The 14,264-nt window shown below is 39.6% G+C and overlaps 2 protein-coding genes across 3 annotated transcripts in view; one reads left to right on the forward strand and one right to left on the reverse strand.

The window, feature by feature from the left end:
• The first annotated feature begins 526 nt into the window (after positions 1–526).
• stard5 (StAR related lipid transfer domain containing 5) lies at positions 527–9,581 on the forward strand. 2 transcript variants are annotated; one of them, XM_084541970.1, is made up of 6 exons: positions 527–1,234; positions 1,434–1,483; positions 2,960–3,092; positions 3,693–3,810; positions 5,871–5,964; positions 6,070–9,581. In XM_084541970.1, the coding sequence occupies exons 1-6, from the start codon at positions 1,133–1,135 to the stop codon at positions 6,218–6,220; spliced, it is 648 nt and encodes a 215-aa protein (XP_084398096.1). In that variant the 5' UTR covers positions 527–1,132; the 3' UTR covers positions 6,221–9,581. The 2 variants fall into 2 exon arrangements, with proteins under 2 accessions (XP_084398096.1, XP_084398095.1); XM_084541969.1 differs by lacking the exon at positions 527–1,234 and having other exon boundaries at positions 1,256–1,483.
• Positions 9,582–9,693: 112 nt separating this feature from the next.
• Positions 9,694–14,264, reverse strand: part of il16 (interleukin 16) — a gene marked incomplete at its 5' end in the record, with an annotated part of 33,854 nt that continues 29,283 nt past the window's right edge. Inside the window, 4 exons of the mRNA XM_084541924.1 lie at positions 9,694–12,331; positions 12,419–12,550; positions 13,001–13,232; positions 13,943–14,044. Of these exons, the coding sequence (XP_084398050.1) occupies positions 12,165–12,331; positions 12,419–12,550; positions 13,001–13,232; positions 13,943–14,044 (633 nt within the window). The 3' untranslated portion in view covers positions 9,694–12,164. The remainder of the gene's footprint in view (positions 12,332–12,418; positions 12,551–13,000; positions 13,233–13,942; positions 14,045–14,264) is intronic.

The raw sequence follows: 14,264 nt of genomic DNA on the forward strand, positions 1-14,264 counted from the left end.
CAGTCCTAGCTTTTGAGATGATGTTGCACATTATGATTAGTTGTAATTTATTTAGTACTTTAGGTTGAAGACAGTCATAGCTGATGTGACAGATCTGGCTGATGTTTGGTTCTTTCACTTTAAAAATAAATGACATTTTTCAGCTGTGTATGTGGTTTACCTACACTTTCGGGCATAGGCCCACAGCCAGCCATTTGTATGACATCAGCTGTAAACACAATGGACTCCCTGGGTTAAAAGACATACAGATTTGCGTCTCTTTATATATCCATTGGCATCAAGTAGGAATAACACACACTAACATGCTGAAACACGCTTCTAGTGGGACATACGGGATGATTGAGAGGGAGTAGGCTACTTTTGTATGATGTCAGTGAATGAATAACGTTTTGCCTGAGAGCACTACAATTCCCAGCTTGCTTTGCTGCAACAGGCCACGATTCCAGGATTCCAGCCGCAAGCGCGTGAAGCCAGCCAGATGCGCATTCAAAATAAAACATGCGGAACATTGCGCTTATATCTCCTGCTGTGTTGTGTGATCAAAGACGGCATTGTTAAATCCCCGAACACAACAAAAATATCAAGAAAATGTTTCGGTTGCGCATAGTTTTTTGTTTTTTTTCATAATTATGTAAGTTTATAAATATGGCTTTTCCTTTGAAAAGCTATTACCGGAAGATATTTTTTTTGTTCTTGATGACGTGTAGCTCGGGAAACGATTCGGGTCACACTGAAGGGAATTAATTGTCCTATTTTTTAAATGTAATATTTTAAATAAGGCAGATGTGGTCCGTGGCGCGGTTTTTACCCAATATAGAATTTACCGTAAGCGTGTTGCGGGTGCTGTCTTGACCGAACGTAAAGCTACCTCGTAGCTGTAAACTAGCTTTCTCCTGGTCCACGAGAAGGATATTCCGTAGCACCTTTCATTCATTTTGGCTAATGCTAGCTTGACAGCGGCGGTTTGTGCTCACCTGTGCGGTACGTTACCTTTGACTGCTGCACCTGGCTTTTTTTTTTTTCTTTTTCACTGAATAAGGGAGTGACTCTCTCATGTCAGCCACTTAGCCACTGGAGCGTCACTTAGCCCGTGAAGTATATTAGGTTAGAAACATATTGTTGTCTTTTATTAATGTCATCTATCATGGATTATGAACTTAAAGCGAAGTCGGTGGCTGAGTGCTTAGAGAACTACAGGAGGGATGAGTCCGGGTGGAAAGTCTGCAAGAAATCGGTAAAGGTTTTCTGTTATTAATGCTATGGAAATGTACGATATGTATGTGATTTCTCTGGTTCTTAGTAGTAATCGATCGTACAGACCTATTTTGACATGTGTATTGTGTCACAGAGTTCAGTATGTACCCGGACCACTGGTCATACAAAGGGAAATATTGCTCACTGTAAATGTTTCGTGTGTTTTTTTTCTTTGGCAGAATGATGTGGTTGTGTCTTGGCGTCCCTCCTCTGAGTTCCCTGGGAATGTGTGAGGAACCTCAACTTTTTTTCTGTCTTGTCTGTTTAGAATTTCAGAATAACACAGCATTGATCAACCTTAGAGCAGTGTCCCAACAGCATGCTTCTCAACAGCGGATCTTCTTTTGTAGCAAAGAAGATGAGCTTCTTGCGAGTTAATCTCAGATTCTTCCTTGTGTCTGGCTCGTTTTATTAGCTACCACTAGCACATATTGTTATTCCACTTTTCTAGACACTAGACACATATGTCTGAAGTCCAGAGTTGCATTACATCTGAAAATCTGTGAAGTTATGCCAGACCATGAACCACCAATTACCTAATTTAGCTGTGATGTGAAGAGAGATGACCTCAGAATCTAAGTCGGTCAAAGGTGTCACATAAAAACGTAAGAATTGTGGGGCAGTGTGTGGATGGACTGCTGTTAATGTGTAATCATCCAGCCAAGCAGTAATGTGAAGTTGACAAAATCAAGTGAAAATCAAAATGAACCACAGTACGCTGTAGTGACTTCACAGTGACTTCATTTGATGCAAACAAAGCATTTCGCCCGTAGCTTCTTCAAGTTTGTGCAGCAAAATTACATGAACACTGACTCAGGTGCTCAATAAATATGCACGGGTCACATGACTAATTATCACAGTCTTTCAATTTTTCTTTTTTTCCACACAGGCACACATTACATTTGTTGGAAAACGTGGCAGTGTTAAAGGCACATAGCCCAACACATTTTTGCACAATCGTGACATAATAATAATAGTCAATAGTAATAAAAAGAAATGCTATGTGCCATGCACATACCTGCCATACAGCTGTCTCTTTACACCATCAAATGGAAAGAGTGAGTAAAAGGGTACCTTATAGCCAATCTCTCTCTAAGGCCCCAAACCACCTGTGGAGAGATAAAAGTCACAGGAACTAACTCGCATCACATGTCTCATTCCTCAATGGTGTTCAGATCATAAATCCGAAATGGAAGACATGGTTAATCAAATTACCCACTCTTGGACTGTGTCCCACTCTTTCGAGACCAGTACATTTGAGGGAAGTAGCAGACCTATAATATTTCTGTTTGTTGTGCCTAGCAATGGGATTACCCATGTATCAATTTCTAATGCCATTCCTTGGCTCAGTAACTCTTACTATGGGGTGTAGCTGTTCATATGATCTGGGTGGAAACTTGAAGAAGATACAGTGGTGTATCTCTTTTTGATAGATCAGGTCAAAGCAAGAAACTTACAGTACTAGGCTGTAAAAGAATACTTTGAATTTCCACCACATTATATTATTGTTAAGTCTAAGGAAAGTGTGGTTTAGTAATCGACTGGCTTCATTTCTTGAAACAGAGAGTGCAGAGTGGATGGACTGTTTATCTGTGTGCATGGGTTAAATCGTTTTCTTTTCCAATAATGTATGAATCTAATTTACTGCAGAGTCATGCCGAAATAATCTACTCTCCTGTGTGCTGTCATCTGATTGATTCGGTAGTTATAAGGGGGAGGGGATTGTCAACGGCAGTCCTGAGAAAGTGTGGGAGTGCCTGAAACCAGTTCCCAACGGGCTCAGGGTCAAGTGGGACAACAACGTCAAAAAATTTGAACTTCTGGAGCAAATTGCAGAGGTGTGTTATTACATAGCTCTCTTTTGGTTTAATGCTGTTTTGTCATGATGCCTATGTATACAGTGCTCAGTTTCCATGCAGTTTTTATGTCACTCTTTTGATTTCAATCATGCATTGCCTAAATTAAACTTAAAGCTGCACCAGGTGGTTTTACAGTTTGGAAATGCAGCAGAAATCCTTGCTACCGTCGCCATAGTGCTTAGTGGGTGGTTCCTTCTCTGCGTTCTGTAATGATTTTGAGACAATATGGATTGTTATTGACGTTACAGAAACAATGTTTAATTTAATTAAATGTCAGGACACTACATAACTTTAACTGCATAGATTTGTTGTTTTTATTTATATACCCAAGGATGCTGGGGAAGACCAGAGACAAAATACCATTTACACAATATAAAGTATATAAATATTATCTTTTCTCATGATGGCTTTTTTGTCAGGTACCGTTTTCAAAAATACTGAGTCAAGACAACTGAAGAAACTGCTTTAAAATGACTTTACCTGGTGCAGCTTTAAGTGTAAACATATGATGCCATTTTTGCACTTTCTTTGTTCAGCTCAGTCTTTGAGTACATACACTTGTCTCCCACTCTTGTACAGGACACCTCTATCTGCCGAACAGTCACGCCCTCAGCAGCTATGGGTATCATAGCCCCACGAGACTTTGTAGATGTTATTTTAATTAAGCAATACGAAGATGGCACCATTTCATCAAATGGTGCGTAATGACTAATTTTTGTCTCATCTATTTCTGTTGTTTGTCTTTTTCGTTTAATTTCTAAGATTCTTTGTGACTCACAGAAGGGGGCTTTAAAGGTTTTACTTCTAGGTGTGCTCTGGGCGCAAGACCGTTTGAGATTACAGTATGATGATGATGCACTACAGGTCTAAACGGACTAAATAGATGAAATGACACATATTAATGACACATTTTCATTTTCTCATTTGTGTGGTTTATTACTGCACGGTAAAATACTGCTTTCCCTTTTCCTTTCTCTTTGTCTTCAATCACATTTCTGAAAATGTCAGAACAGAACCCTCATATCCACTTTAGAAAACTAGCAGAAGTTTTACTTTCTAAATCAATCGTATTTTGATGAGTGTGGGATTATAGGCCTATTGTTAAGCAACACTAAATGTCACAGATTTGCTTAGAGACTGTGGTTACAACCACCATTTTTAATAGAGGGGAAAAAAGCAACAGTGTGCTCCATCATCCCTTTACATATACAGTTGATGTTGTGCTCTAGTCGCAAAGCAAATGCCAAAGAACCACAGCTACAGCTACGGTATTACAACGTTACATTTCCCTGGCAGCAAAGTGGCCGACGTGTGTCCGAATGAGACTGTTCAGTAAGAAGAGATGGGGTAGCCACTAAAACAGTCTGTCAATCTCCACATGACACCATCAGCTTTGGTCCTGTGTACTTTTGAGCAAATGAGAAGTCTGCCGGCACTCGTTGTGAGTTGCTATGTTGTGCTTTTCTGGGTTAATCATGGTTAGAACTGGCCGAGCACAGACATGCAGTGTGGCTCACTCAGAACTGAAGTGTTCATGCAGTGTTTGGTGCAAGCATTATCAAGGATGATGTAACCGTTGCGTCCTCTGGTTTTATATGCAGTCTACTGACGTGTTCTTGTAGGATATACTTTAAAGAGTATTCTGGTTTATGACTACTCAGCAGTATGACTAACCAGCAGTTCTCTTAGTTATCACACCAGAGTACTGTACTTAACAAAGTACATTTTCTTAAATGCTTCCAACAGAACAGCATAATGTAGAAGAAGATATACATGTCCGGGTTATACTAGCATTGCAACTTGATCATGAAAATATTAAATGATTCCATAAGGTTATATAAGATGTTCACCCAGCTCACTGGTTCCCAGCAAGGTTGTCCATTATAATCCACGGATTCAGATTTTATGGTCTGTTGACTGAATATAGTAATGCCCCTATTTTAAAAAATGTGTTGTCACAGTAGGGTGTTATATTTTACAAATTGTCTGTGGAGTCGGAACTGAGTGTTAATTTAAAATCCATGTGTAAATGTACCAGTAATACCGGCGATGGACTTTCTTTTGGAAGAATCCGTTTTTCCATAATAGTTTCTCATAGTTTAGATAAAGTGAATCAACAGTTGGCTTAACATATTGTGTGTCTGCTTGGGTTTCTTGCATCATTAGACTTTCCTTCCTCTTAGCAATTCTTTGCTGGGTAGAATATGAAGCAAATAGTTGCCCAAACTATTCAGTCCTGAGTGCCAGATTTAGCTGTTTTGAGTATTTAAGTGTGATCTCAACCATGTGTGTTCATCATCTGCTTTTCTGCCCTCAGACGGTCTCTGAAAGATGCATCATGTGGATTTTTAGAGAACTATTTTATGACGTTTAGATCACCCGCTTAAGTGTTTAAAGAAAGAGTTAGATCTTTGTTCTTATTCACTTCCTTGCTAGTAAAACCCAAAATGAGAAGCTCAATACCACTTGCACATCTATTGATTAAGTTTGGTTTTACTAGTAAAAGATGGTTAGCTTGTGGCTGTAGCTCAAATTGAGTGGACAGATATGAGAGCAATATGGATCTTGCATCCAACGTTCACCAAAAACACCATGCAACGATGTGTTCCCACAACTACAACTTTCTTGAAATGAAAACCTTGTCTTCTCTGGTTTAATGTCTGAGCTCACATGGTTGAGAAGCACAGTTCGGGCCCGTGGAAGACCATTAATACAGACAAATACGCCTCCTTGTGTCTTTTGTGTGATCTCAAACAGCCATCAATGTGATTCACCCGAGCTGTCCTCCCCAGTCTGGCTACGTGAGAGGATTCAACCATTCATGTGGTTGCATCTGTGTCCCCATTTCAGGGTGAGTACACTGAAAACAAACGCTAAACAGGCAGCATCTGAGGATTACTGTTCCACTTTCATTTCATTTTTCTTGTATGTGTTCTTTTTTCCCCATTTATTACAGAGAACCCAACAAAACCCAGGTGTTCAGTTTCTTCCACACAGACCTGGGTGGCTTCCTCCCTCGCTCTGTGGTTGACTCGTTCTTCCCCTCCAGCATGGCTGAGTTCTACAGCAACTTGGCCAAGTCTGTTAAATCCCTCAAAGATTTTTGACACAAAGAGTAAGAAAATCTCTCTCAAACCCTGATGCTCACTGAACAGTCAGGCCAGATGTTCACAACGTTTTACTCCGAGATCATGAATCCAAAAATTGAGTCCACATAGAGCTGGGTCATGTTTTATGTTTAATGTGCGTTCCTTAAGTCCTGTGTTTCTGCAGGAGGAATCACGTAAATCTTTAATGCACAATAGCCATATTTTGAAAACTCCTAGAAAACAGGGACTTGGATTTGATTTCAGCTCCTTTGTTGTCACCATATGTGGGATCACTTTATTTCCTCAAATTTTAGAATGGAAATAGACTTTAAATCTATATACATGTGATCAAATGATAGAATACATTTCTTTTTACCGGACTAATGTGGCAAACATTTCTTCTTCTAACTGCATACTTAAGTGTTTACAGGTGACATGCATGTTGCATGAAAATGATTTACCCTGTGCTGGTATCAGATTGTTTGTTTATACTGACTCATACCTCATATTTACTTGTTTGTGTTGTAACTGAAATGCCGTAGTTTTCCTCATTTCTGCTCACATGTTAAAAAAAACAATGGATATCTGCCTCTTTTGCCGGCTACACCGAAACGCTAGAGCAGGTGGGATGGCATGTGTGGCCTTTTTTAACAAAGGCAGCTTCTTTTTTTTATTTTTTTTTATTTCTTTCCAAAAGAATGCCTTTTGAATAGGACGTGTTCAAAGGACATCGTGCTGCTCTACTGAGCAGAAATGTGTCTTCCTTTTAGTCAAGCATTGGATTCTAGTACATTTCCCTTTCTTTTTCTCTATACACAGCCACTGAAAGAACAGTGGCTCTTCTGCTTAACGGTGCCCACGAAAGAGGTCAACAGCTGACTAATTTTCCAGTCCACCTATTGCTGGGTGTTTTTACAATCAAAGGGATTTGATGTAGAGGTAAAAATACACAATAAGTAAGCCCATATATGGACAGTATGTGTACGGTAACATGACTTAGGGGGTAGAGCATGTTATTAAATGCAAATGCATCTTTTCAAGATTTTTGACAATTGTAGTAACTAGAGCTATAAAGTGGCCACTAGAAAGAACTAGTCACTGTCATTTGTATTCTTCTCTGCAGGTGGAACTTGCGCTATCTAAATTATTTCTTATTATTACACAGTTACCAACAAATGATTACTTCATTGTGTCACTTACCACATTCAGCCTTTCAATAAGAGCATCCATATGGAATAGGCAAAAGCTTGATCCATTTTTTATTTTATGTTTTGATATTACATGTTAAAAAAGACTCAAAGATCCACTTTGAACTGTTGTATTAGTGTTTCTAGTAATATTGTAGTAGTCTTACATATGCAGTACATTGTAGTTCTGTATGGGCACAAGTAATGGGAAATGTATTTTGGGAATTCGGGTATGGTACATGGTATAATTTTAATTCTTAATACTTATTTTTTGAAGTATAGTAAGAGCTGAACAGAAGTCCAACTTCACTAATCAGTGGTTTTATTTACGGCATGTGTTCTTGTTTTTTTAATTGTAAAATCTAATTTTCAGGCTTAACAGAAAAACCTTCCTATATGCAAACTAAAGCTAAGGACACTCAAAAGAAAAATCTAGGACCATATATTTATTTAGTTACCGCACTTAACTGTATAAAAGTTGCTATTGTAAGATACTGCTTAAACTCTGACTATCCATACGTTATATAGAGAATATACTACTGTAACTTATTTCACAACTGCCAGAATCCTCTTCAGGTATTCAGAAAAAAGAAGTGGGCACACAAATGTACTGTACTGTACTGCACTCATTTTACTCTTGATGGTTTAAAGGCATCCCTTCATTCCTTCCTTGTCCGGGGTGAGGTGGACAGTACTTTAAAAACCATGGGATTTCCTCACACCATTAATCAGATGAAATACTGTATACTGCTTGAACAATATCAGCACTTTATTAAGCGCTCCCTCTGTACGCGTATTTAAGGAGACGGAGAGCCTTTCACGTGTGTGATAAGCCATATACATTGTCATGTTTTAAGTTCCTTCAGAAATGGTCGTGCTGCTGTACCTGTAGCATCTTATACCTCACAATGTAGCCAATAATTGAAATGACAAATCTTCTTAATCACATTCCAACATGTCCAGGTTCAAATGTTAGCTTGTGATGCTTCTGCTTAAATGTGGATCTAAAGATATATTCATGTGTGTAATATTAAATTGCAGCCAGCAGTTTTTTAGGTAGCTGCTAAAAGTAGTTTCAGAAAATCCCACATATAAAATGAGAGGAAGTCAACAAAGCACAGTGTAAGGCATTTAATCGCTACTGAATTACCCTTTTGACTTCATTTCCCCATCTCCAACTGGTATTACCTGTACCTGACAACATTACGTGGAAGAGCTGATGGTAGTGTTTTGCATTTACACTTGCTGTTGATATCCCTTCTGCCCTCCTGGTGATTAGATATTAACATTTGGACAGGTGGAATTGGCAGACTTGTCAACAGGCATGGGGGAGAGTGTCTTAGGTTAACTGAGTGACATGACACACACCGTTGAAGACTTCCAGTTCCAGATAATATGATGGACATACATCACATGATAAGTTAATACTAAATGAAAATGGGGTCTTTGTCTTGCTAACAGGAAGTACTGTTGTTGTTTTTTGTTTTATTTTTAATCTCTGTTAGGTCTCCCTATAACCTAAAGATTCTGAGTGATCTACCAGCATTTTATTTGTTCACCAGTAGAGGACCTGATTTTAACCGTTTCCTCCCTCTGACAAAAAGAGCCCATGTTTTATTGCCACGCTGGGCAGAAACATTCTGGCTGATAATTTCATGTTTTTTATTTTGTGAAAGCACAAGGAGTCCCAGTAAACTTGATTTCTGAATCATGCAGAGCAGTGCAACAGCATGCACGTCAGTATTTGTTGAAGTCTTTCAGTGTTGCGGTATCCAGAATGACATTGTGATCAAATAGCATGTGAACTATGGCAGACCTAGTCCTACTGGAACTCTTCCCAGTATTAGATTGTGCCTGCAACAGGCTTTTTGACCACCACTGAGACCAAATACCCAGAGTAAGTTTGTGTTCTGTGACTGAGATTCAGATGCCAATTCAGACTTTCCTTACATACATTGTCATGGCAACTTGTGGTCCTACCACGGGTTGCAGGGTATCCTGAGTACACGTGCAACTTGTTGTAATTTAATGACACTGAATATATGTAAAATGATATTTGTCAAACGTTTATAGTTTACTCTAGTTACTGAGTTTTACATGTTGAGTCAGAAGACATGAAACCTTTTCTCTTGTACTGTTCTGCATCCGATTAGTTTTGTATTTCACCAGCATTAAAACGATTGAAAGGAACACCTTGTTGTCAAGCACTGGTTTTCTGTTTCGCACTGTACACAACTCGGAAATGGAACATCACACCACACAGTTTTACTCCGTTCTGAGCATTTTATTAAGACATTTGAGATCTTACAGTAGATGTAACTGACTCTATAAACATGTTTGGTAAATTTATGTTTCCGCATTTTTGGGTTGCAAGGCATTCTGGGACATTGTATGTGTGTCGTAATCCTGAGTGCACAGTGGGACATTTTGATTCCAATAAAGACAATGCAATCAAGTTATATTTTTAAAAGAAAACGATGACAATGCAAAGAATATTTAAATTTTGTTGCATTGTGTGAACCCCCTGGACACGTGATATTTGTTTGAATATTCAACATGCAAATACATTTATTTAGCACAGGAGAGACTGGATGAGCAATATTTTACCAAATGTTCTTAAATGCCCCATTGAGCACCCAGGATTCAGACACACTGCAGCTGAGGTTGGTTTGATGGATAACTTAAAGAGGGCATCAACAAAAGTACCTAACAGTGATTCATCATTTGATTCTACATACATACAGTACCACTGCTGAGAAAAATAGACTTTTACTCTGATATATATATATATAATTCTCTCCTTTTATATGTTACTGCATATTTTTGTTTTTCATACCATTACATAGTAGACATACAGTACAGGAACATTAAAAACAACACTGATTGAACATTTCAGTTAACAGCAGCACAGAGTTGTGGGGCTGTTGGAGATGATTTTCTTACTTTTTTTTTTTTTTTACTATAGCCCGTCTACTTTAGAAAGTTTCTACTGATTTGTAAAGCGAGGGGGGAAAAAAATCTCAGATCACCTGCCTCACATTAGCTACAATCAGTCATTCATGATGTATGAAGCTGCTCACATGGCCTGACTGGTGGCTGTATTCTAGAGGTTAGAGGGAATAAGACTGCTTATCCCACATCACTGCTGCTAAATGAAAAGATACTTGAGTGTGCTCCAATGCACTATATTTTCATACACCACTCATCGCATCATTCTTGAGATAATGAACATGAGCTGCGGCTCTTCAGTGACACCACAGAAGCTTTTACAGTCTTCTGTGTACTATGGAGGTGTCATGGAGAAAGAAGTGGTTGCATAATCTTGCTATTCAATCAGTAACGGAGCCATACTTTATGCTCTCAACATCATTTGAAAAGGATTTCAAAGCATTTAAAAATATTCCCATGATGGATGTGTGTCATGTGTGCTGAGAAAAACACAAAAGAAAGCTGATGCCAGTAGGGCAGAGGAGAGACAGAGTGAACACATATGACTATTTTCATGTCATGGAAGGACCAGTTGGGCAGCATTAGGTAAAGACCCTCCAATGCCAGCCAATCGCTCTGCAATGTAGGCCAGGAACACTTCCAAGACAGTGAAGTTCAAAAGGATCCCCTCAACACTTTTGTCATACAGTTATGATGAGGCATTACAAGCATGGGCTGCAATCAGTTAGCATCGCACGCATCACTGAGTAGCGTAATGCAGGCAAAATCAAAATGGCGGTTGTCAAACTGCAAACAAAACTAGACTAGGGGCCGACTTGAAATGGGATCTCACCAGGTGGGATGATGTGTTCTTGTGTTATGTTGAGCATGTTCTCACAGAACGATTCATAGATGTTATCTTGCAAAGCTCAAATATCTGTTTGTGTCTCAAGTACCAGTTAGTAAAAGTTAAGTAATTCAAGGACAGCAATTGTACACCGATCAGGCATAACATTATGACCACCTTCCTAATACTGTGTAGGTCTCCTGTAGATCAGGCTTGTTCTAGTGCATCCTACAAATACTTGATCAGTTTGTGATCTAGTGAATTTGGAGGCCAGGTCAACGCCTTGTGCTGTTCTTCATGTTTTTTGAGTTGTTCCTAAAGCGTTTTTGTGTGTGTGTCTGTGTCAGGCTGCATCCTGCTGGGGATAGCTGCTGCCATCAAGGAGTGTCATTGCTATGGGGTGGGGGTGCCTGGTCTGGTCTAGGTGGGTGGTACATGTCTAAGTAACATCCACATGAATGCCAGGTCCAAAAGTTGGTCAGTGTTATTTACTTCACCTATCACTGGTTTTAATGTTGTGGTTGATCGGTATATTTGTGGCTTAGTTCATTCCGTTGACAGCATGATTGAGTCAGATTTTAATACAATGTCAATAACACACTAATGTCACATTTCACTATTTCTAGTGAAAGCCCTAGATTCCACAATGACTGGGATGCAACGCTTTAAGCTTGGTACCAGTAAGGGCATAGGGAAATGTTGGGTCTTGTGGGGGATTTTGGTAAACTGACCCTTTAATAAACATTTAGATCTGGTCAGAAATGGGATATAAAAATAATATAAATATATTAAGAAGTTGTTCTCTGAATCACAATGTCAACGGTGGACCACAGTGACTGGCTGATACCTGATTTATGAGATTGTTAATAAAAGTCAAACATTTGTGCGCCTCAAGCACTATGGAGGCGCTGATGCTGTGTTTTTTTTTTGTTTGTTTTTTTCTTTCTTTTCGTTTTTTTAGGCCTCTTTGTTTTTAAGCAGCTTCAAGCAGCCACATCTATCACTCCGCACCCCCTTGCCTCCTCCTGATGACCACCGTAACCGGTCCTTCAGGTAAGGCCTTGATCATATTCCAGGCCTCAAATCGAGTCATGTCCTGTAGACTGACTCCCTGGACCTGCAGCACTTCATCTCCACTCTGTAGACCACTCTGCTCTGCTGCGCCACCTGAAGCAAATACAGCACATTTAGATTTTTATTTAATTCGACAACAAGCGGAGGATGAGTCCTCTTTTGCCTGCATCATGAGTATACCTGCAAAGAGCCTGTTGATGACTAAAGGTTTGTCTCCGTGGATTGAGCCTTTTCCTCCCTCCAGAGTGAAGCCGACCCCCCCAGCACCTTTCTCTAGCTGAATACTCACTGGAGGTCCCTGCTCCTGCTCCACTGCAACACAAGAAAAATACCGGTAAATAATGAAAGGTGTTACTGATTTCATAGTAAGTCTGTGAAGGTTCTCAGCCATCCGGGTCACAGTATATGCAAAAAACAGAGCAAACCAAAAACACCACTCATCCACATAGTTTTTCAGACTGTTGGGGAGTTGGGCTTTTAATAGGAACATCTGCGGGCATTGCCCACCTAAAACTCCAGTGACTAGGGTCTGTTAACAAGCACATACTTGCCTGTTAATTGGAGGAATCTGTTTTGACCAAACAAGCTACTTGGATGAGCGCCAAAGCAATAAAACCCTGAAAGTCCAGTTTTCCTTGTTTCAGCTTGTTTTATGGATGATCTCAAGGTACAAAATGTGAAACTACATAAAACGCAAGGCTTATTTTCTGCATGAATAAAAATCCTGTTTTAGAAAAGCAGTGGCTCCGGCGTATGACTCACCTGCAGGGTTGGGCTCCTCGCCACCACAGCCTCCCGCCTCACTTGCTTCCTCCCCGGCTCTCTTGCAGACGACTACCACAGCCAGTTTCAGGGTGCGAACTTGACGCAGAGTGGCAGTGGCTTCAGTGTGAGTGACACCTCGCAGGGTTTGTCCGTTTATAGACAACACCTCGTCCCCTTTCTGAATGGTGCCCTCCTGAGCCGCCAAGCCGCTAGGAAACACCTTGTGGACCTAGACAGAAGACATATTCCGTATAACAACAAACAAATCTTTGTCGCCGTGGAGCAAGATTTAATAATGCTCAATTCTACAATCTGTATTTAGGGTGGGGACCTGCAAGTCTGCAAGCAGGATATGTGACATCACAACTAGTTTGGGAAGTCAGTTGTGCTTCATGGGTAACAGGAAGTCAAACGTTTTGAAATCAAGTGTATAACTAGTCACCTTAGACACTCATTAATATATGATATACAGTATACTCTTAACCAACCCCTACCATTTCCTCCTCAAGGCTCCTGCAACTACTAATACTACAACTACTAATTACCTTTCCAACTTGATAGACTTGATAGTATCACATATGATAACATTAGACTAAATGAAGGTCCTTTCATGGTCTTAACTGTTTCGGGGGTTTTTTTGCCTCAGTTTCCTTCAGTGGTTTTAAATAATTTGCATGTCATATAATTTGTATAAAATGTCTACAAAGTTACTTTCCGTTCTAAAAAAAAAACTACTCAGCTGTAAGTCAGCAAGTTCCTTATGAGTCTTCACACATGAAAAGCTCTCAACATATGTCTGCCCCTTCTTCCTGAATGCAGACCAGTCAGAGTGCTTGCATTATCTAGTATCTAACTGTACCTAGAATAAAACCCTATCATATCTTATATATGTATATGATGACATATGCTCACTATAAATCTGTAGTGAGTGCAACTTACTGTAATAGCTTTGCTCTCCAGGTCACACCCTCCAGCGATGGTGAAACCCAGCCCAGCTCCCTCCTCTTTATGGAGAATCACAACATGTATGTCCACCAGTTGCTGTGGAAAAAGAGGCACAGTAATATTACCATTTTTTTCTGTCATTATTTAGATTAAGTACATCACATTAGCTGGTTTATTACTATGAATTGAGACTCATTCACATGCACAGAACATTCTTTTCATTTCTGGATCAGGTTTCAATTTCATTTGAAACACTCAAAGAAAACACTGTGTTTTTCCAAAGAGTCCTAGCCAGAATAGAAGTATAATTAGGCTA

The sequence above is a fragment of the Chelon labrosus genome (genome assembly GCF_963514085.1).
Source record: "Chelon labrosus genome assembly, chromosome: 3".
In the NCBI taxonomy this organism is placed as follows: Eukaryota; Metazoa; Chordata; class Actinopteri; order Mugiliformes; family Mugilidae; genus Chelon; species Chelon labrosus.

Coding starts and splice junctions, on each gene's coding strand:
- stard5 (XM_084541969.1), top strand. CDS start 1,260: ATGGAAATGTACGATATGTATGTGATTTCTCTGGTTCTTAGTAGTAAT. Junction 3,093..3,692: donor TTCTGGAGCAAATTGCAGAG/GTGTGTTATTAC, acceptor ACTCTTGTACAG/GACACCTCTATCTGCCGAAC. Junction 5,965..6,069: donor ATCTGTGTCCCCATTTCAGG/GTGAGTACACTG, acceptor CATTTATTACAG/AGAACCCAACAAAACCCAGG.